This window comes from Labrus mixtus, chromosome 2 (genome assembly GCF_963584025.1).
Source record: "Labrus mixtus chromosome 2, fLabMix1.1, whole genome shotgun sequence".
In the NCBI taxonomy this organism is placed as follows: Eukaryota; Metazoa; Chordata; class Actinopteri; order Labriformes; family Labridae; genus Labrus; species Labrus mixtus.
The window spans coordinates 19,960,174-19,981,562 of NC_083613.1; the positions used below are offsets into that span (position 1 = coordinate 19,960,174).

At 41.1% G+C, this 21,389-nt stretch overlaps 3 protein-coding genes across 4 annotated transcripts in view; 1 reads left to right on the forward strand and 2 right to left on the reverse strand.

Annotated features, from left to right (window-relative positions):
• Positions 1–1,158: 1,158 nt before the first annotated feature.
• palb2 (partner and localizer of BRCA2) lies at positions 1,159–10,601 on the reverse strand. 2 transcript variants are annotated; one of them, XM_061054975.1, is made up of 13 exons: positions 10,507–10,600; positions 9,838–9,929; positions 9,702–9,761; positions 9,433–9,613; positions 7,487–8,902; positions 5,428–6,797; positions 5,172–5,324; positions 3,865–3,947; positions 3,540–3,689; positions 3,346–3,462; positions 2,194–2,281; positions 1,874–2,079; positions 1,159–1,796 (listed from the first exon to the last, which is right to left on the reverse strand). In XM_061054975.1, exons 2-13 carry the CDS (start codon positions 9,913–9,915, stop codon positions 1,538–1,540), a joined length of 4,161 nt encoding a protein of 1,386 aa, XP_060910958.1. In that variant the 5' UTR covers positions 9,916–9,929; positions 10,507–10,600; the 3' UTR covers positions 1,159–1,537. The 2 variants fall into 2 exon arrangements, 1 of the variants encoding a protein (XP_060910958.1); XR_009675765.1 differs by lacking the exon at positions 1,159–1,796 and having other exon boundaries at positions 2,031–2,079; positions 3,870–3,947; positions 10,507–10,601.
• Positions 10,602–12,291: 1,690 nt separating this feature from the next.
• Positions 12,292–16,179, reverse strand: LOC132987964 (retinol dehydrogenase 8-like). Its single transcript, XM_061054993.1, has 6 exons — positions 15,979–16,179; positions 14,195–14,356; positions 13,899–14,078; positions 13,526–13,619; positions 13,013–13,196; positions 12,292–12,923 (listed from the first exon to the last, which is right to left on the reverse strand). The coding sequence occupies exons 1-6, from the start codon at positions 16,082–16,084 to the stop codon at positions 12,696–12,698; spliced, it is 954 nt and encodes a 317-aa protein (XP_060910976.1). The 5' UTR covers positions 16,085–16,179; the 3' UTR covers positions 12,292–12,695.
• A 2,118-nt stretch (positions 16,180–18,297) lies between these two features.
• The window catches only part of LOC132987968 (collagen alpha-1(XI) chain-like), a 45,358-nt gene continuing 42,266 nt past the window's right edge, over positions 18,298–21,389 (forward strand). Inside the window, exon 1 of the mRNA XM_061055007.1 lies at positions 18,298–18,720. Coding sequence (XP_060910990.1) covers positions 18,642–18,720 — 79 coding nt within the window. The 5' untranslated portion in view covers positions 18,298–18,641. The remainder of the gene's footprint in view (positions 18,721–21,389) is intronic.

Genomic DNA, 21,389 nt, shown 5'->3' on the forward strand with positions numbered 1-21,389 from the left:
CAGACCAGTCATGCAATGCTCTCGATTTTCTAGCCAATAGCAATCATTCATCTTGAAACACCTTTCTTTGGTGTTTTCCTTCACACCCCTCCACAAGTTTATCTGTACAACTCTCTGAACATATCAGGAATGTTACTTTTGCGTCATAAACTGAATTTAAAAGAATTGTGTTTCGCGTTTTTCTTGAAGTCAGTATGCTAAATCATGATCTATTAGCGCCCCCTTGTGTATAAGGAGGCTGGGTGAATAACAGTTTTAATGACCGATTTTGGGAATATGATACACTTATCAATTTCAAGGGTTCATTTAACAGTAAATGCACAATTTCAACCAAAATATCCATATCTACAGATTTGAGGTCTTCTGATAGACAGTTTGAAGGAGCTTTGTTATTCTTCTTTATAATCCATCTACACCATAGTAGGTTTTTAAAATTAAATATTTTCATAAACACGTTAGTCCTTGCAAAGCTGTAAGAAACTCTTGCACTTCTTCCGCCACTCCACAAGTGGAGGTAGGTGCTCCCAGAGAACGACCTTAGACATTCAAAATGTGATTCAGTGGACTTAACATAAATCTGTTCAATTTTATTTTCATGTCATTCATTTGTTTTATTTGGTTTCTTTTAAGCCGTAGCCTACAATGTAGAGAAATACTTCTTTATTTTTGCACTTACAAAGAACAAAAAGGTGCAGGAGGAACAAAAACATATAAACCTGCCCTTTTTACAAGGAAAAAAGTAAATAAACGGGTAGAAATAATATTTTTATTTTAGTTATGTACTGTGGCCAAAACATGTTTATGGTGCAAAGGACTCAAATCTTCTGTCTTAATGTTAGTCCCTTGCACCAAAAAAATTGTCATAACTGATTCATGTGCTCCAGTACTTCCTTTGGATCCTGTCTGAGAGAAGGGGCCCACTGAATTACATTTCTATATATGTTCTTATTTAATTTATTAACATTTTAATAAATAAGATACATATTGTTAATTTAAAATATATCATGTGTATTTTTATATCCAAAAAATACTAAATATTTGTAATTTTGATCCATTTTGATTTCTTTCAGCTCTCTGCCTTCTTCTTTAATATAAAAACATTTTGTCTAAAGTGCACCAAAACAATATAAAAGTAATGTACATAAAAAACAACAACAATAACAGAATACAGAAACTTTTAATGTCAGTAATAAAAACACATTGTGGCAAGCCTTTCTTTTCTTTAAATATGAAATATAACATTTAAACACTGTCGGAAACAGTCAAACAGCAGCAGTAATAAAACACAACAGTAGTTTTCAGAATGAAGTCACAGTAAAAAGACACCATGAAGTAGAAGAACTCTTACAACTGAATTGTTTACAGTATATCAATGAACTGTGGCCTTCAAGTTACAGAGTCTCTCCTGTACTTGCTGGGATAAAATTCTTTATTGAAGCCACAGATCCTCTTTGCTTTTCACTTAGGTGCAAAGTATTTTAAAAGGTGTGTCTAAACTGAAGCATTGCTAAAATCTTCATGTCAACATTCATCTGTTTTATTTGACAAGAGAGTGTTTCATGTTAGGGTGAGAGAGAAGTGTCTGACTGCTGTAGTAGCAGTGTAAACTAACGTCTCCGTTGTGATGTCCGGTCACCAGAGTACCTTCTCCGCCCCATCGAGCCAGCTGCCAGCCTTCACTCTCAGGAGACCACACCATCCTGGAGCCGCCCGGGTGAAGGAGCTCCCACACACACACGCAGCCACTCTGACTCAGGCCCACCACGCTGGAGCTGCTAACGTCAGCCTCACACAGCCTGCAAAATACAAACACAGAAAGGCATTAGTAATAAGTTAAGAGACATACAAACACACCCTTGTCTTCGTCTCTCACCTGCCGGACCACGCTTTGGGCGGATACAGCCGAGTGGCAACCACAGATTTTCCAGTCAGAGGGTTCACGGCGACCAGGGAGAATAGGATGCTCTTCCTCCTTGCTACTTCCTCTTCCGAGAAGATTTGATCTTCTTCTTCGGTCTCTCTTTCTGCTTCCTCCAGGGAGGTCAGAAACTGATGCTGCAGCAGGACAAATAACACTCCCTGCGCGCCAACAAACACACAAGCACACGGGACAAATTACAGTGGGGGGGGGATTGTTATGATTTTAAAAGACAACAGGTAGTGTGGCCTCGTATGCAAAGCAAGTAAACTCACACAGTAGGAGTATCCTCTGAGACAAGCTGTGTGTGATAAACCATCAGTCAGGGTTATTCTCCTGAGCAGCTGTCCTGTCTTTAAATTCCTGTGACACACAAACACAAAAATTAAACAAAACATGTAGTGCCATAATGAACGGTTAAGTCCAAGTAAAGAACAGTGTTTCAAGTTAGAGTCTGGAGGAGCTGGACTCAGCTCTACAAATGGAGTTATAGTAACATGCTGTTGTACAAGATGTTGCTATTTGTTTTCAACTTGTGTTGTGTTGTGAGTGCTGCATGGGTGTTGACAAATGTCTTTAAAAATAGTTGAAAAGAAGTTGAAAAGAAGAAAAGAATGTGTCCCTCTGGTGCTCGTCAGTTTGGGGATCCAACTTAGAAGCTATAGAAGAGGTCTGAGGCACTTTCATATTCATAGAAACATTTTGTTTCAGCCATACTGGCCTTCATCAGGCCGGGTGTTTATAAAGTTATTTCAATGATTTTTGACAATGGATTCGTCCAGGGCTATGGTCATTTTTCTTTTCTTGGATAACAGTACTGTACTACTTAAAAATCTAAAATAGTAAAAACAAAAATCTGTTTTAAACATTTTTCCATTGATCCATTTTCTTCTGCTTATCCGGCTCTCGTTGGCAGCAGGCTAAACAAGTCAACATCTCTCTCCCCAACAACATCTTCCAGATTCTCTTGGAGGGTTCTGAGGTATTGTCAGGCCAGATGGGATATATTATCCATACAGCAAGCGCTGGGTCTACCCTGGGGTCTTATAAGGTCAAACCACCTCAGCTGGCTCCTTTTGATACAAAAGACTAGCGGCTCTATTACGAGTTCTGTTATCCAGAGCTCCTCACTCTACTTTACAGACTGATTCTGGCCACCCTTCACATGGCATTTGTGTCACAGGAAAAAAAAACATTTTGTATTTTTTATTATTTATTTTTGGGGGTTCTTTAATGTAGAGATAGGACAATGTATAGAGTCAAAAATCAGGGAGAGAGAGCGAGAGAATGCTTTGGTCCACATCAACTAAACGTTAGTATAATATACCTCTTGTAGGAACAAAAATCTAGATGCAATCTAATGAATTAATTACTTTTTTTTTTTACAAAGACAGCAAGTACATAATAAAACCATTCAAATTGCTTACCAGATGAGGAGACTTCCACCTTCATCTGTGCCAATCAGAGCATCTAAGAGTCCGTTCACTGGAGCGATGGCCCCGACACAAACACCAGGAGACACCAGCAGCTGAGAGCTCCATGTGCTGAGAGACAGAGGAGACACTGGGTATATGTTCCATGAGACAATAACTGAGAGAGAATACATAAAGCACTCACTAACCTGCCACTGTCTAACAGTGTAAACACCTGCAGGGTGGAGCCACACGCCGAGTGAGAGGAGGTAACCACTCTGGATCTGGAAACACACACAACAGCCTGGACCGGCCCCGCACAGAGCAACACCTGAGAGAGGCTGGAGCATGAGAGCATCCTGTGCACGAGGACAACACACACAGTGACGTTTGACTTCTGAAACCGTTTATTTAGGGATTCTTTGAAAACATATTTGGAACTACACCAATTGTTTTATTATTACTCAGAATGTTGCCTAGAAGTAGAAAAAAAATACATGTCAGAACGTCAGACAGGGTGTTTGTGGTATTCACCTCACTTCTTTTATCTCTAACTGTCCCAGAGTCACACACATCAGCCCAGCAGCATCAGGGACGGAAAACACATTGATCACTGGCTGTAAACAAACACACCGTTATATTCATAAAGGGGAAACATGTATATTCATCAAACAGACTGAAGCGTGCAATTTAAGATAGTATCACTTTTGAACATTGATATAGTAAATGTTGAGTGGTTCAAACAGGTGCTTTGTGAAAATATGTTTAAAAAAAAAAATCTCAATCTTTTTTTCACTCTGAATTCTATTTATGATTTGAATTGATTCCTGCTGCTAACACATTCGGCTTTGGTCTCAGTTTAACATGCTAGAATGAATTAGTTATGCTGTTGCAGTTCTCCTGTCTGCACATTTAAAATGTACCTTTTGAGGCACTCAGAACTTTCCTTGGATGTTTCAGGAGCCTTTTTTGGAATTGATTGTTCACTTTTATTAATCTTAGCTCACAGACTTTTGACATTTAAACTGTGTCGGAGGAGTACTTTAAGGTTACTTTGAACTATGGGAGCATAGGAGAGCTGTGGGCTGTTTGTGTTGAAATTATACAAATTACAGTGAACATTTATTTTCTTTAAAAATCCCTATTCTAAAACCATATCCATTCTTTTGCTCAGATCTACTTTCTATCATTAGTCTCTATCAAAGTCGAAAAGCAGCAGGACATGATGTGAAAAGGACGCTGCAGCCTTAATATTTACAAGATACCCAAGATGACAGGTGAAGCAACGTCTGGCGCTATGATGACAGTTTTTACTTCAACGTCAATGCTACGTGTAATTGGATTTTAATCGCCTAATGAGCAGAGACAAAGATACTGGTGAGCAGAAAAGAGTATGAAGCTGCTCCATCACATGCACAACTATGGCACCAGTCGCTCACTGGTTGCGTGATATAATCCTCATCACCACCTCCGCTCAGCGCAGTACATTTCTCCTGACTTTTAATCTGGTGAGTTCACACATCAGCTCACCCCTCTCTTTACAGAAATGTTACTATGGGGCTGATGTGAAAAAGTCAGGGTATACATGTGACTGTTTGTGTTTAGTCATGCAGCTCACCCCAGAACACTTTGGGACATTTTCAGGAGTTTTGTGTATGTGTGGAAACACTGGTAGTGATGTTAAAAAAGTGTTCTGTTTTTCCCAACTAATTGCCTCAAACAGCAAGGATACTTAATGTGCAATTAAACAAGTCACATTTTAATCTTTTTTTAAAGCTGGAACCAATGAATTTGTGATATTTGTCCAGACATACACCTGTAAATACATCCCCCACACTCACCTCATTGAAGGCCCAGGTGTGTGTTAGGCTCCAGTCAGAGGCTGCAGTCTGACTCCACAGACAAACAGCCCACTTTCCTGCTGCTGCTACACAAAAACCACTTGAGGGTCCGGGCAGACAGCACACATCCACCAGGCAGCCTCCTGCTGGGGCCTTAAACACACACATTCAATTCACTCAAATACACACAATTATCTCCAGCAAATTATGAGGCCAAGCATTGGATCCTTATTCGACTACAATGCAAATGATTTACCTTCAGAGTGTGCACACATCTTAAAGTGTTGCCCTCTGCTGTGTCCTCTATCGTCATGCCAGCCTGCACACCTAAGCCATGATGGTGGATGCTGGAGACAGACGGGCAGGTAGCAGGTTCCACCCTCTCTGACATCCCCGGTGAAACCTGGATTTTAGGGGCAGGGGAGTTTGGGGGCTGGCTGGGAGGGACACAAGTCGGGGACAGACGGGGAGAGAGAACAGGAGGGGAGAGGGCCTGAGTGGATGGGCTGTGACTGGGAGGCAGTGTGAGGGCTGGGGCAGATGCGGACGAAGACAGAGGGAGGGCAGCAGGGGCAGGGTAAGGGGTGGGTCCTAAGGATGGAAATGATGGGCTGGTAGCGAGGAGAGAAGAGTGTGGGGTTGTGAATCGGCCCGGTGCTGATGCAAGAAGAGGACTGAATAGGAGCTGGGCTTGGACATTGAGGACTCTGGGAGGACTTGTGGGGCATTCAGGGGACTCGTTTAAATCTCTGGCAGGAGATCTTACATTGAGACGCTGCACAGGCGACTCACTACATGCAGTCAAGTTTGTAGAAGGCCGTGCTGAGGTTTTTCGCCGAGGGGAATCAAAGAAAAGAGTTTTGACGACGTTTTCCTCGTCTGTTTTAGTTTGGTGATGTGTGGGTAAGGTGGGTGACCTCTCATCCCTCAAAACCTGAGCTACACCAGGACAATCTGTTTGTTCATCTAACAAGGGGACAGACGAGTCTTTTGTTTGAAGTTCATAAGAATGCACAAAGACATCATCTTTAACAGTTCCTGTAACACTCTCTGCAAAGTCAGTCTTTAGATCAGATTCTTCCTCTTCATATTGGTCAGCAGAATCAGCAGCAAACTCTTGAACCACTGACGCAGACTCTGTTGAGCAGGTGTGTGTCTGACTCTCTGGTTGGAGGATTTCAGTTTTCTGCTTTTTGGGGTTTTCTTGATCGGATGACTCGTCGATTAAAGGTTGTTGCGTCGACACGTTTTGGAGGTCTCCGGACTGCGTGGCAACTCGTTCTGCTTGAGTGGTAGGTGTTGAGTTTTTAATTACAGGTGTGAGGCTAAGCGCCATTGGAAGAGGCATCACCGGGCTGCGGGGGGGAGCAACACAGTGCCGTGTGCTACTGCGTGTGTTGTAAGACGGTGATGTAAAATGTTCAATTCCCGATTCCACCGCGACTCGGCGAAGCTTGTGCAGCTTCAGGGAGGCAAACTGGTCATCGGGGAGATGGAAGTCTTGATGAACGTCAAAGTTGATCAGGTTGTTGGCCAGTGGGCCGGAGGACAGAGAGGGGAGAGGAAGCAGAGATGTTTGGGACGGTGAAGAGGACGGCAGGAGGAGAGATTGCCTGTTTTCTGAGCCTGAAGGACACAAAGACAATTTAATGAAAATACTTTCAGAGCTTTCTTTCATTTGTTTACCTTTTTAATAATGTAATGTCTACCTGTCTCTCTAACAGGCTTTTATACACTCTGCCAGCCATTAGCCACAGCTTGTGGGAACTATGGTGTACTGTATTGTATTGTATTTGAAATGTTGTAAAAAAAAAAAAAAAGGACATTTGGATATGTCATCTTGGACTCCCAGAAACTACATGCACTTTTTCATAGACAAAACAATAAATCAACAACTTGAAGAAAGTGGTTGACAAATTATAATATCAAACACAAATCATTAACTGCAGTCTTAACAGATGATGCTTTCTTTGAATGACAGGGCTATGTTTAGTTTCAGGCAAGAACAGTATCGATAAAGTTTAAGTTCAAAGCGAATACAACCTCCATTGAACAACAATGTTTTCTCAAGCGCAGAGCTGTGGTCACAGACAGAAAACACTTTTTTAGTAGATTAATGAGTAGAAATATGTGTTTTCAGTGTCTTCAACTGAACAGTAATCTAAATCTGACGTCAGCCCTAATTGAAATGAGTATAATAACATATTACTGTATCCAAAAGGTCAATTCTTTTACATTATAGCCAGAACAGCTTTTCTTTCCCTTTCTCTGTCATTGACACACACACATTAACACATCCGCAAAACAAATCTTACTTCCATTCAGCTGTGTAGTTCTGTTAGTCCTGCCACTGCTCTTCAGAAAGATAGGGTAGACGTAGGCAGGCTCAGGTTGGTCTGTCACTGAAACTGCTTCTCCTTGTGTGCGGAGGGGCTGTGATCCAACAGCTGGACCATGGAGAGATGGGGATGCAGAGACCAGGGAGCTTGTAAGCTGAAGATCATTTGGAATTTGCAGAGGATCTAGATTACTGGTATCTAAATTAAAAGAGCTCCGTGGGGTCTGAGGTCTCCCTCTTCCTCTTCCTCTGCCTCTTCTTCTCCGCCTCCCTCTTGCTGGACGAACAGCGGTGACCTTAGGAGAAAATAATGTATCTGCTGAGACCACTTGATCTGAAATCTCACTGGAACTCTGACTGATCAGCTCAGTAGGTGTTCCAACAGCAGGTGATTCTGTACAAGGACCTACAGCCGGAGATGCCGTCGTCGGTGAGGAAAAACTTGTCTGAGACAGTTTATCTGACCCTTCACGGTTGTGTGTGCGCTTGTTCAGTCCTCTTCCATTGCCCCGGCTCCTGCGAGGTCGCCCGATTCCCAGCTGGGTGTGTATGACAGCCTGCATGTCTGGCTGGCTGTGTGAAGAAGTCATACGTCTTGTGGTTCTGACGTAGTACTCCGCTGGGAAAAGCAGTCCCTCCACTAAGGTGCAGGAGTCAAGGATACCTACACCCTTTACATTCTGCTGTGCTCCAACCCTCTCACAGGTTTCTTTGACTTCCAGGCTGTTATGATGACTTCTTGCACTTTCTGTTTTCACTGCTGCGTTTGGTTCAGTATCTTTTTCACTGCTGTCTTCACACAGTGCCCCGTCCCTATTGCTTCTACCATTTTCCCCTTCTGTCTCCTTCCCTTTTCCATTTTTTGTCTCAGTTTGTTTCCTCCCGCCAGGGTACAAAGCAGGGTCCCGACATGTGAGCGGCAAAAAGGTTGATTCTATTCCCCCTTCTGATTCTTTCTCCCTGTGTTCTTGTTGCCCCTGTGCCTCTTGTCCCTCCATGTTTCCAGCTTCAGTTTCTCCACATGTGTTCCAGTGTGGCAGCAGCAGAGAGGGGGAGTCCGATCTTGCACTAGAAATCAGCTCTTCACTTTCATACACAACCTCTGCTCCTTCTGTGGTGCCTCTCTCTTCACCTCGTATTGTTCTAGGACTCTCCATCTTTTCACTCTGCTCCAGTCCCTCCTCAGTGTCGTTTGTGCTCCTTCCAGCCTCAGCAGCACTCCTCCTTTCCCAGCGAAGCCGGCTGCTACGCGACCTGAGGCGCAGCGCAGGACTGGGCCTATGACCTCTAGCGGAGTCATTACTGGAATCCGGTGTTTGTGGGCAAGCATCATCAGAGGGAAGCAGGAACCTGATCACCTGACTCCTCCTGGGGTTCTCAGTATCTGTGGTACCTAGTAAATAATGGAGAAACTTGAGAATACTGCTGTTACAAACAAAACATGTTCTGCTCCTCAGAGTAATGACCATTTAATCCACTCAGTTACATGAATCTATCACTGTACACATTTCCATAGAGAGGCTCTAGTCTGAATAAAACCTGCATGTCTTGCTTTACTTAATTGGCATATTTAAAATAAGGATGCAGCGGTGTATCAATTGAACATTAGTATCTGCTGTTCATATCCTGTTGAGAGACATCGGCCCATCACTTTAAAGCTGGCAAGTTAATATACCTAAATTATATTGCAGAAAAAATCTTCTGTTGGACAAACTCTGATTTTTTTTTCTTCATGTTTTTCAAAAGTAAATGTCAGCAGAGTGGGAGTCTTACACCATCTCTGAGAAAGATCAGTGACATGCAGTTTGAAAGACATGTTCATGTGACATTTCATGAGGGACTGGGATTGGTGTCCCTGTCCCAGTCAGACATGCACACACACACACACAGTTCAAAAGCTGGAGTTTAAAAGGATAGATTTACCTCCATTGGATTCCTGGCACTGAGGTACACCTGAGGCTGTCCCATTGCTAACGTTCAGAGACAATGAAGTTGGGTTATGACAGGGGTTTGACGTCACCTCTGGATCCCTCTTGTCCTGGTGGTTCTGCTGTTCAATCCTACTCCTCACATGTCTCCGTACCACTTCTGAACGCTCAGCACGCTACGGGCAGGTCAACATGTGTAGGTGAGAGACGAGTCATTTCTACACTGGGCTAATAGACGCTAAGTAAAAAGGTCTGATGTCTAACCTGTAGTCGCTGGGCCGTCCTCAGATATTCCCTCTGTAACAGTGCCAACTTCCTACGAAGCTGAACGGGTAAAATGAAAGCAGCAGTCAGGGTAACTGTGGCACTTTACAGAGCACAAATATGCAGACAAATATACCTTCTCCTTGTCATCACAGTGCAGTGTTGTCTTCAGCTGCTCCTCACAGTGCGGAATATCTCCCACATTGATCTCCATCCTGCTCTCTGGGCCTTAAAACACACATACATTATGCACTTTAAATTTAAAACAAATCCAAAATGATGAGCAAAACGTCAAGTGTATTGTCATTAACCCAAAACTCACAACTCGTAATTTACCTAAAGGGGTTTATTATCTTACAAACTACGTCCTCTAGTCTAGACCCTCGATAAGTAGGTTAAGCCCCCCGAGGAGGACAACCTCAGGAATCCTTCTCCCAAGAAAGACAGACATGTAATGTTTCCTGTTTACTGAACACTTTGATCAACCAAAGAAACAAAGTAACAGTGACACGAATATGTTACACTAATACAGACGTGACATATGACGTCAGCTACTGCGCGGCAAATATGACATTTGTTGGTGCATGTGTAGCATTATACGAGTATAATAGTTAGAATAAAGTTGGCATTACAGAGCTGGAAAGCTAATGTTGCAGCTCAGTCTTAGTAAAAGTTATCTCCGGATAGAAAGCAAACCGAAAGGTCAAGAGTCACCGAAGCTGACAATAGCTTTGCACTAATTCATTAGTTTTGTTGAAATGACGGCTGTTTCATCAATGTTATTCATATTTTAGGTTAGACTTACATTGGCACTGGTAATGAATGACTCCACGAAACGTTTATTTTGATGATCGATCGTGCGGCTATCGATTTAGTTTCAATTTCCCGCGGTTCCAAAAAAAAAAAAAAAGAGAGACTTGAGTAGTTGAGCTCCGATGACTCGATCAGACGAATGGAAAAGGTATGAAAGAAATCTGAGCTGAGAAACTCAAACAACTGTGTTCAAGTTTTTATTTTTTTTACAAAATCCTACTCAATACTAAATTCTTCTTGGTTTCTAATGCTAAACATTTAGTAGAATTGTTATTTTGGTAGAGAATGTTTTCTTCTCGACCATTAAAAACATAAAACCTACCAGATAGCTTTTTCTACCCCCCTAAAGGAGGAGAGGATATTTACATTAACTCCATCTAACAAACTGAAAGGGACTATCAATAAATCCTATGTCACATGATATGAGATACACCTCATTATATGTTGTTTGCACTGCAATTTTACATATTTTTTTAAAACATATTTATCATGAATAATTCATCTTTTAAAAAAAAAAAAATACCTTTCATGTAACTAGACCTAATGCCCATAAGTCAATATTATTATTTATTGATAATATTGATGTCAATACTCGCTGCTAAACATGAGCCACACATCATTATGACACATTTTTGTTTCTTTCTATTTTGTATTATTTATTGTAAATGTTTAATTATTTTTAATACCTATGTCATGTGAGGCAATGCCCTTTTATCAATCTAAGATAATAATACACACTACAAGAAATGAGACAAAACACTTTATAATAAAAATAGAAAAATATTAAATATTTCATATTTCATATTAAAGGAGCAATATTTAACTATTATTTAATATTTAACGTAGAGCTAAAAACTGGTACTGCAGTCCAAATTTAAAACATTGGACAGCACCCCCCTCCCTAGAGTTGATGTGTATGTAGGTTGCCATGTTGCGGACACAGATGTTTCAGTGTTTAACCAGCTCTGCATCAGGCTTTAAAATTTTCTGAGCCTTTCTAACCTCTCCATTTTTTAAAAAGAATCTCCAATATAAAAAAAACATGATAAAATGATTTGTGTCTCATTTCTTGTAGTGAGTGTAAATATCCAAGATTGACATGAGGACACAAAGACATGAAAGGTAAATCAGCACGAAGATACTGCAACTCAGTTTTGCTCCTACGAAACGAAGCTGCATAAAATGTAACTTACTGATGGCCCCGTCAGTCTCTGTTAGTTAAGGTAAAACGACTGGAGTTGAGGTAACCGACCTCCTCTCTTAAGGAGATTGAGTGAAAAAACGTTTCTTGCTCTGGCAACAATGTCTGTCATTATCCAACTTAAAACCAAATTCACAACGTTCTGAAACCCAGTGTTACAGTATTAGGAAGTGTAGAGAGTGTTTGTCAAGAACCACCTACACAAGATGTTTATCATCACTGAAAGTTTCTAGAGGTGAATTGTTATACCAGTAGATAACATTAATAGTTTAATAGCATATAATCCAGTTTTCTTTATTTTCTTACATGCTTAAGTGTTTCCCCTTATGATATAAATGCACATATGGTGTCTCTAACAGCCAGCATCAGTACTTTGAGCAAAATTATCAAACAAAATGTGATAGGGTTTCATTATTGTTACCTTCAGCTCCAGAATATTTAAGTGATTTTATTGCAAACCAATTATAAATTCCTTGAGTCCTATAGATGCAGAGATGCTTTTGCTGAAGGGTGTAAGCACCCATACGACCCCTGGAAATATGAAATGACCAAAATTACGTACATACAGGAAAATACAAGTCAACAAGATGTTGGGCTATCTTTATTAATAATTTACAATTTAAAACAATATGAAATATGAAGTTCTGTGTAAATGATACTTTCTAAAAATAATAAAGTCAGGTTACAATATCTCATAAATGCAAACGCTATTTATTTGGCACTCGGCAGGCTAACAGAGCTAACAAATCTGTGGACCAAAGTTGAAATACATTTTAATCACTAAAGTTGAAATGCCTTTTCATTACTATGCAGAACCTGAATGCAGCAGGAAATATGGCAGGTCATAAAAAATGTACATATGTTTGTTCGTATTTCTTCTTTCCCCTGACAACCAGAGCTGAGGTAGTATGTGGCCTGTATTGTCGCCCACATACTCAGCTTGTGTGTGTTGTTCACATTTGCATCCACAATATAAATATCTAGTCTGGGGTAATTGTTCTGCTCCTCAGACATCCACAGGTGAGATACTTCATTGCAATCACGGTGCCGTTCAATAGAGAGCCCATGTTGTAGAGCATGTGGTAGAAGCCATTCACTGATAGGTCTCCGGTTTCATCAGCGTATTTCATCGCTATTATGGGCGTGTATAAGGGGTTGGTCAGATTACGGAAACGTGGGCTGCTTGCTTCAATCACTTTTTTGGTGCACTGAAGGATGGACAAAAAACAAGATTTCCATTAGACTGACAGATAAACCAACAGCTATGCTTAATCACAAGCTACTTTTGTGAACTTACTCTGGCGATGTCATCGGGTGCTTGTCCCAGAAGCTCAAAGATGTTAACAGAAGAGGGAAGATAGAAATGTTTGAAGTAATGGACTGTATCAGGATCAGCTTCGGGGTATTCTTTCTCCTTCACATCCTGCATCAGCTTTGCCTCAAATTCTGTGTGCACCGGGCCCGGCTCGATCATTGATAGCCTGTGGAGAGAGATGGGCAACCAAGGAGGAACATAAGAAGACTTTAACCCAACAGAAGAGAGCATGTTAGATGGATCTTAGAGAAACTGGCTAACACCCGTCCATCAGTCATTGATTAATATCATGACAGAAAGTTAATCAACAAATAAATTAAAGCATTGACTTCATGAGAGGTTTAAGCTGCACGTTCTGATATGCAAGTCTGTTTACATGCTGACTCTAAATAAGTGTGAGCAACGTGCTGAATGTTGTTGTCAAGTCTCCACAGAATATGTCAATTCTGTTAATGGTTTGTAAGTAATGATGAAAATACAAAAGGAAGTACTTACGTGACCTTAAACTTCAAGAGCTGCACAGCCAAACACTCACAGAAGCCTTCCATAGCAAACTTGGAAGCCGCATACACGTCATTAAACACAATACCTGTATAAACAGAGTACATGTTGTAATTTCACTTTAAAAAAGCATGAAAAGTGTTATAAATCATTTTTGTAGTCACTGTTGAGTCCTTCGTCTAGCCTTTTGTTAAAGACATACAGCAGTGCTTCTATTCCAAAAGTCTTTCTTCAATTATCCACCTCATCTTACATCCGTCCATCATCAACCCATACACTGGAGATAGCATACCTGTAATCGCTCCTTTTACCATTCAACGCCCCACCTGCTCACCTTCCCTTTACTGTCACACCTCTGTCTACTAACCTTGCAGTCCCATCACACTGCTGACCACGATGATGTGTCCTCCTTTCCTCTTCTTCATATCAGGCATAACTTCCTTTATCATGCGGATAACACCGAAGAAATTGGTCTCAAAAACTTTCTTCATCTCCTCGATGGGGATGCTCTCCACTGGGCCCACCAGGCCGATACCCGCGTTATTGACTGTTCAGGAAAGAAGACAGAAACAAAGTAGACAGAGAAGAAAAGCTGTAATTACAATCTGTTTAGGAAAGGGTTGCATACCACGGTGAAACACTATGAAGGTAAACTTTACTCACTGAGGACATCCACATGTCGATCTTTGATACCGTCGATGCACTGTTTGACAGACTCGTCGTTGCAGACGTCCAGCACAGCAAGAGAAAGAGTTTCCCCATAAGCATCCCCGGCAGCTTCCACCAGCTTATCTTTACGTTTCAGATCACGCATTGTTGCTATGACTGAAGAGTTGGGGGAAAGGAAAACCAGAATGAAGCAGTGTATAGACGTTGTGAAAAAAATCACTATCTTCCTGAACTTTGATTTTCTTCGGAAATATCCAGTACGTTCTATCCTCTCAAGCCTTTAACAACAAAGACAAACCTTCTGTAGTTTTCAGCCATCTAAATCGATGTGTACTATTCATTCTAGGAAGCTGAACGTCCATAAACTTCTCCATGAGATCATGTCTAACTATCTTGCTCATAATATTTTTTCTTGCACCTGTAGTTTAATCCCCATTTTTCCATTTTATTAGTTTGGACAATTTCAAAGTACATTGTTATGACCCTGAACCATTTACACAGTCAGGCTGTTGGTGTATCTATGATTTGGATTCTTAGGGGTTTATAGTTTATTGAAAATTAATCGATAACTACATGTTTTGCTAATAAAAAATGTCTAGACTTATGCTTTTACATGATAGAGATTCATAGATTGCTTTGAGTCATTATTGTTAGTAGTCTGTGGTTAAGATGTTAAGCTAGCCAATCATTTTAGTCCAGTCTGAAACTTTGAATGACTCAAGGAATAGTGATTTTGGAATTGACATTGGTGGTTCCCAAGGTTGAACTGTGGTGGCACTGGAGTGGCATGTGAAGGGATTTAACACTCCCTAAGAGTGTTTCCAATACCGCGGGCCTTCAGGCTGCTGCTGTAAAGAGGCTTGTGATGAGGCAGCATGCCCAGGTAAATGAGATTAAAAAAAAACATTGTTACTTGTCATGAGTCACACTGAGCTCACTGATCCGTGTGCATACGTAGACCACACAGGGTACACACATCATGCTGTTTGTAGTAGAATCCAGTCTTTGTATGTGTGCATAGTGGCAAAAATGACTTGAACGGCACAAGATGATCCTTTGTATTTTAGTACAGCATCACTGCATGTTCTCTGTGTACACTGCATGTACAGATAAGATAAGTTATCCTGTCTTTGTGTGCATGTCCTGTCATAGGAGGTTGCGGAAAGAAAGGAGCAATGGTCATGAAGACCAGGGAGGAAGACACACACACACACACACACACACACACACACACACACACACACACACACACACACACACTTCGCTTTCCAAATAACTAACTACAATTACAAAATAATAGGAAAGCTAGTGCTACAAATAGCTGTTAATGTTAAGGAGCTTTAATGTGGTGCTCATAAATACTCCTGTTACAGCAACATCATTTAGCATTATCGTATTGCTCATGTCACCTGCCTCCTCTGGGAATAGCCCTCACCAGCGTGTGGTCCACAAAACACAGCAGTTAGCTGACCTATTATTAGTCTAAGCAAGGCTGACGTGAGGCTTTATGGTCTGGTGTTCCGTGTTCCTTGGTTGACATAAGGTTAAGTTGGGATCAGGCACGGCCATCACGTCTCTGATCCCGAGTGAGAAGCTTTTCCTTCATTAAAAATCAACTAAGCCTCTGTCTAAGCCTCTGTCTCGCTGGTTTACCATTACATTTAATTCAGCATTAATATGCATTTACGGTTAAACAATTAGCATAATCCAAAATGTAAATCGTGGAAGTTTACTCTCTCTCTTTCTCTCATATAACCCCACACACCTTGCACACCTACCGTGATAGCGCTTCTTCTCATCCTTGGCCAGCATCACGGCCATCCTCAGACCGATCCCGGAGGAGCAGCCGGTGATCAGAACAACTTTCTGTCCGGGACTCGCCATGGCTCCTCTCCGCCGCCGCCTCTCTGTTTTGTTAGTGAACTGTGAGACCCCAGCAGAGAAGCAGCTCTGTTGGATGAGATGAGTTGATTTAAAGAGGGAATCGTCACTAAGAGGATACAAGAGAGAGAGAGAGGGAGGTTGACAGAAAGAGAGAGAGAGGGCGAGTCACATGGGCACATATCCCCGAGAGATTATCTATTACACGCTTTGTTAGCTCGGTAAACCCCATTAAGCAGCTTCCGTGCTTCTTTTTTAGTATCAAACGGGACACATCCTCTAATCTTAACTTTGTTACTTTGTGTTTTTTTTCTTTCTTCACCATAACAATACACTCAAAGTGCGATAGAAAAAGTTACAAAGTCGGTAAAGAGATTTGGCGCCTCTCAGTGGTCAAAATTCATATTCCCCAAAATGTGTCCACCGGCACTCAATGAATTCTGTAACTCTGGCTACATTTTACATGGTTCCTGATAATGTTTTTTTGCAAAATCTTAAATCTGCATGATGACTTTACAGAGACGTGTCACAATAGTTATGATTATGGACAACAAAACAGGTACAAACGTATATCACAAACACAAGCACAACACTTTTCACCTCAATTTGGATTCCAGAGGCCTTCATAGTGAATTATATCAGATGTGTGTATATTTCTCCTGTTTGTCTAATCTCTGTTGCTAATGACCCCTCCCTTCTCACTCTAACACACACACACACACACACACACACACACACACACACACACACACACACACACACACACACACACACACACACACACACACACATAATTGAGCAAAAAAGGTGTAGCTGCCAGTCACAAGTTAAAGACAACCTGGTGTCTCTGGAAATATGCCTGGAATCCATTTTGTTCTTCCTCTGTATGTATGTGCACCTGAGGTCAATGTTACTTCTGTTACCAAAAAGGGAATTTATTATTAGTGGCTAAAGATGGTAAACTAAAGATGTGTTGTTTTCTTAATGCTATCATTACTAAAATAACAACATAACATAATAAATAAGTGTTGTCAAAAAATATTGAAGTATTGATCATGTTGACAACCTTACACTGTCTTTTATTTTAAATGTAAACCTTAAACTATCCCTCCATCTCAGTGCACGTTGCATTGTGTGACAGTCAATAGGCTTAAGCTGTTCTTATTTATCTTTTAAAACAATTTTAGTTTTCTTCAATTTATTTACCAAATTGACTTTATATTTTATTTATACACGTTTTCTGTTGTGTCAAGATCCTTTTTCTACATATTTCTTAAAAAATAAAACAATTCATCTGCTCACAGTCTAGAGGACACAGTGAGTCTTAAACAATACAGACAATGTTAATGGAAGCTGAAGCAGTACAGCGGATACCTGCAGGCTCACATAGGTAATCCTGTGAATGTATGCATGTGTGTGCATGTACTGAGCTCTGATGCTGTCAAACTCTTCAAACCCATAGACTTTTCCTAAAATCCCCTCAAACGTTATTATTTATTTTTTTTTTCTGTTGGACTTTTCCACATTGGAGACAAAGAATAACAGACCATTGAAATGGAAAGCAAAGCAGCAGCTTTTGGTTTTTACAGGAAAAAATATGTTCGTGTGTGTTCGTGTGTGTGCGTGTTTTTGAAGAGTGTGTGGTGGGCAAAGACAGACAGGCACTGGAATTTGGAATCCGCAGCAACATATTTTTATTAGTTGGGCAGCACCTTTGTCCTGTTCTGGCATGCTTTGTGTGTGTGTGTGTGTGTGTGTGTGTGTGTGTGTGTGTGTGTGTGTGTGTGTGTGCGCGCGTGTGTGTGTGTGTAACGACAGAAGGAATAGAAAATCAAATAGGATATGGCACAGGCATTTACTGTTCATGTTGGATATTTTGTATAGGTACCATATAAACTTTGCTAGCAGGTTTAGTCCATCATTGAAACTTGTTACAACCTTTGTAGTCTATGGTTACAACGTTATATGCCAGTGCTTGCCACTACGTGCCCGTTTGCTCGGTAGTGAGTCTGATGAAGACACCACATATAGCCCCTTAAATCACTCAGCTACAAGTTCTTCTAATAATGACATGGGCGGTAATTATGTTGCTGTACAGCCCACGAGCTCAAACCAAGAGGCTCCAGGGAGGGAGGGAGGGGTCACCCCGGAGGAGAGAGGGAGGAAGGGGAGGTGGAGGAGGAGGAGGAGGAGGGAAGAGAAAGTGAGGAAAGTTGTTGGCGGGTGAAGGACAAAAAAAAACCTTCCAAGATTAAGAGATTTCTTTTTCTCCCGCTAGTCCTTCTTCACCATCCGTCCACTACGAAGAAAACGCACCTGAGAGTAGTACGTGGGCTGCAACATTTCACCTCTCATTAACTGTATCCCTATTTATGCGCGCGCGCGCCCTTAATTCCCGTCTGTGCAGTGCGCGTGCAGACGTAGGGGTGCGAGTCATCAAGTTTCCTCACTGTGATACTGTTCTCGCGTGAGCTGAAGTTCCCCCGACTGCAGGTGTCCAGCGGAGCGCAGAGGAGCCAAGAGAGAAATATTGGCAGCTTTATCGGTAGCTTCTAATGCAATGATGGATCGATGGAGCGCAGTGCGCGAGACGTGGGTTCTGTGGCTGCTCGTGACGGTGTTTTACACCTCATATGCAGGTAGGCTACAATATCTACATTTTTTTATTTGGTTAATTTTTGCAAATAATTAAATCTGGCTAGCAGTTCCCAATTATATTTTAGCCGATGTAAAATGTTTATTTAGTTAGTTTTCCCACCTTTGTTCCACTATTCTCTCCTGCTCTAACTGTGTTGCATCAGTTGTCACCACCTGCCCTCAAGGCACCTATGGGTAATGAAGTCTACATTTTTTCCATCTTCAACTTAAGTTTTGCCCTTAACAGTAGCCTAAACACACACTGTCATTTGTGTTTGCAGCCAATTTTGGGTTTGTGTGCATTAGTTTATTTTGTCAGGAAAAGTTGAGTTAAAATATCCCCTCTCCTCCCTCAAAAACCTCTCATGTGTCTTCTTCCTCATAAGTTCCAGAAAAAATGGCCTTGTCTTTGGTCTCCACTTTGACTGATGATTTTTGTCATGGCAGGTCATGCAGGCCTGCAGCTTGTTGAACTGAGGCACCTTCTTCTAGGGTCTTTGAGCCCAATACTCTTGCTAGCCAGTCATAAGACATAGGTCTATATGTCTAGACTTGTTCCATACCTGCTGCTGTATCAGTCTGTGTTCTTATACAGCAGCCTACAGGATATCTAACCTGTACAGCTGGGTAAAGGAAAACAGACTGAGGCAACTTAAAGTGAGCTATGCTGTACCTTACTGGGAATGCTTGGTTTGATAAAGCAGCCCCAGGTGCTGCTCTTGAACAATATGAGAAGGGTGGGCTAGAGAGGGGAGTTAGTGATGTTTTTCAAGAGTTAGTGCATTAGGTGCTAGTGTGAGTCAAGGTGTTTATGCAAGCTTTATCATGAATATGGTTTTGAATCTATTTTAGATTGTGAAGCCTGCAGAAAATACTCTCATACACTTAATTATGTTCTCTTGAGGAACCATGTTTGCATAATCAAAAGGGATTAAGCTTCAAACTTCATTTTTGACCTTGAAAAAGTTGGAGCTTTTATTCATGTAACATGACCTTAATTATGGAATACATATTGTATATATATATATCTATATATATATAATATATTGGCTAGGTGAAGTTACTTCTTGGAGCCTTGCTGTCAGCAGTGAGGTTACTATGCACCTAAAGATGACCTCTGCTAGAGAGCCAAACATGTATTCTAATAATATCATATTTCATTCTTGACATTGGAAACAGCAATTGGCATTACAGGCTCAACTCAAGATGTGATCTGCTGATAAAGATTATGTAATGAGACTAACCGTTTCAGACCAGCTACTCTCAGGTGAGACTGTTTTTAGTCAGACACACATGATTGCCATGTGGGCTTTATGGGCCCACAAAAAGTTCTTTATGATCTCTTCATTCAGAAAAAAGGAAAAGTCTTTGAGATTCTCGAGGCTGAAACCACAATACCATTTTCATTACATGAATCTGTTGTTGTCCTCTTTTAATTGCTCCTTTTCCCAGGCCTCCTTCGGCTTCAGACAGAGCTTAATCAGCGATTCCCAATGATAGTCAGTCAGCAGGTGAGTTGGCAGAGGCTCCACCATGCTGTAGCCACCTGCTCTGTCTGAGAAGACACAAGAAAGCTGAAAAGTATTTATACAAAGTCTCCAATAGCTAGTTTTATCCACATGGTTATGTTCAGGTGATTAACAGAAGTGTTTCCTTTTGGCGGCTTATTGATGTTAATTTGATCATGTCTCACAAAACTTTAAAAAACTTTGCACAGAGGTTCCTAGGCGCTCTTTGCAGTTTAATTATGCCTTTTTATCACCCTGTAACTCACACACATTTTGGGTCAAACCTCTCTCTGTCTGTGAAGGTCATTACTGCAGTGACTAATGTGACCTCTGGACCTTAAGGATCATCTGAGGTCAAACTAGCTCAGGGTGTGAACCCTGTAGCATCTAACACCTGGCGGTCAGTGAAGTTGGAAACAAATATTTGAATGTGAATTATCCTGATGGAAAAGTGAGAAAAAAGTGTCACACACAGAGACAGAAAAACAAACAATAATGATAGCGCTCACTCTGTATGATTTGTACTTTCGTTTTGCTCTTGCGTTTCTCCTCGGCTACAAGACAAACTCTTTCATAACAGCCATCATTTATACTGTCTGCTGTTACGTGTTACTCTCGATTTTTTTTTTTGCTTGCTGTCAAATGGGTTCACACACCTGGTTGTCAGCAGGTTTGGTGTAAATTATGATCATAGTTACCTGAGAAATGTGGTCAAGTTACGGTCAAGCATGTCACTGTCTGGCCTAAGGTGTTTTAGGCCCATACCTGGCTCACTTTCTGTGTGTAACCTGTGCCTTCAGGAAGTTGAAGGCCAGGGTGTTCAATTTGTATTGCTTTTAAAGAATTGAAAGTATTCATCAGTCAAAGACACGTTTTCCAATATAGTCTGGCTGCCAATGACAGGTAGCAAAACTTTAGCATCCTAAGTCCAAAGCCTTCCTGCTATATTCTAAATTAGATGCTTCCAGTAGTAGTCTAGTCCAGAATGCTTGTATTATTTAAAGTAGGACAAATTTTGTCTTGTGAAAAGCGTTAATGCAGAAAAAGCTACATTTACACTCCGACGCGCTAAGGATTAATAAGGATTTATTTTTCAGGACAATTTTTTGTTTTGCTGGAATCATTTTTTTCTTTAAATATGGCAAATGACAGCTGAAGGAAGC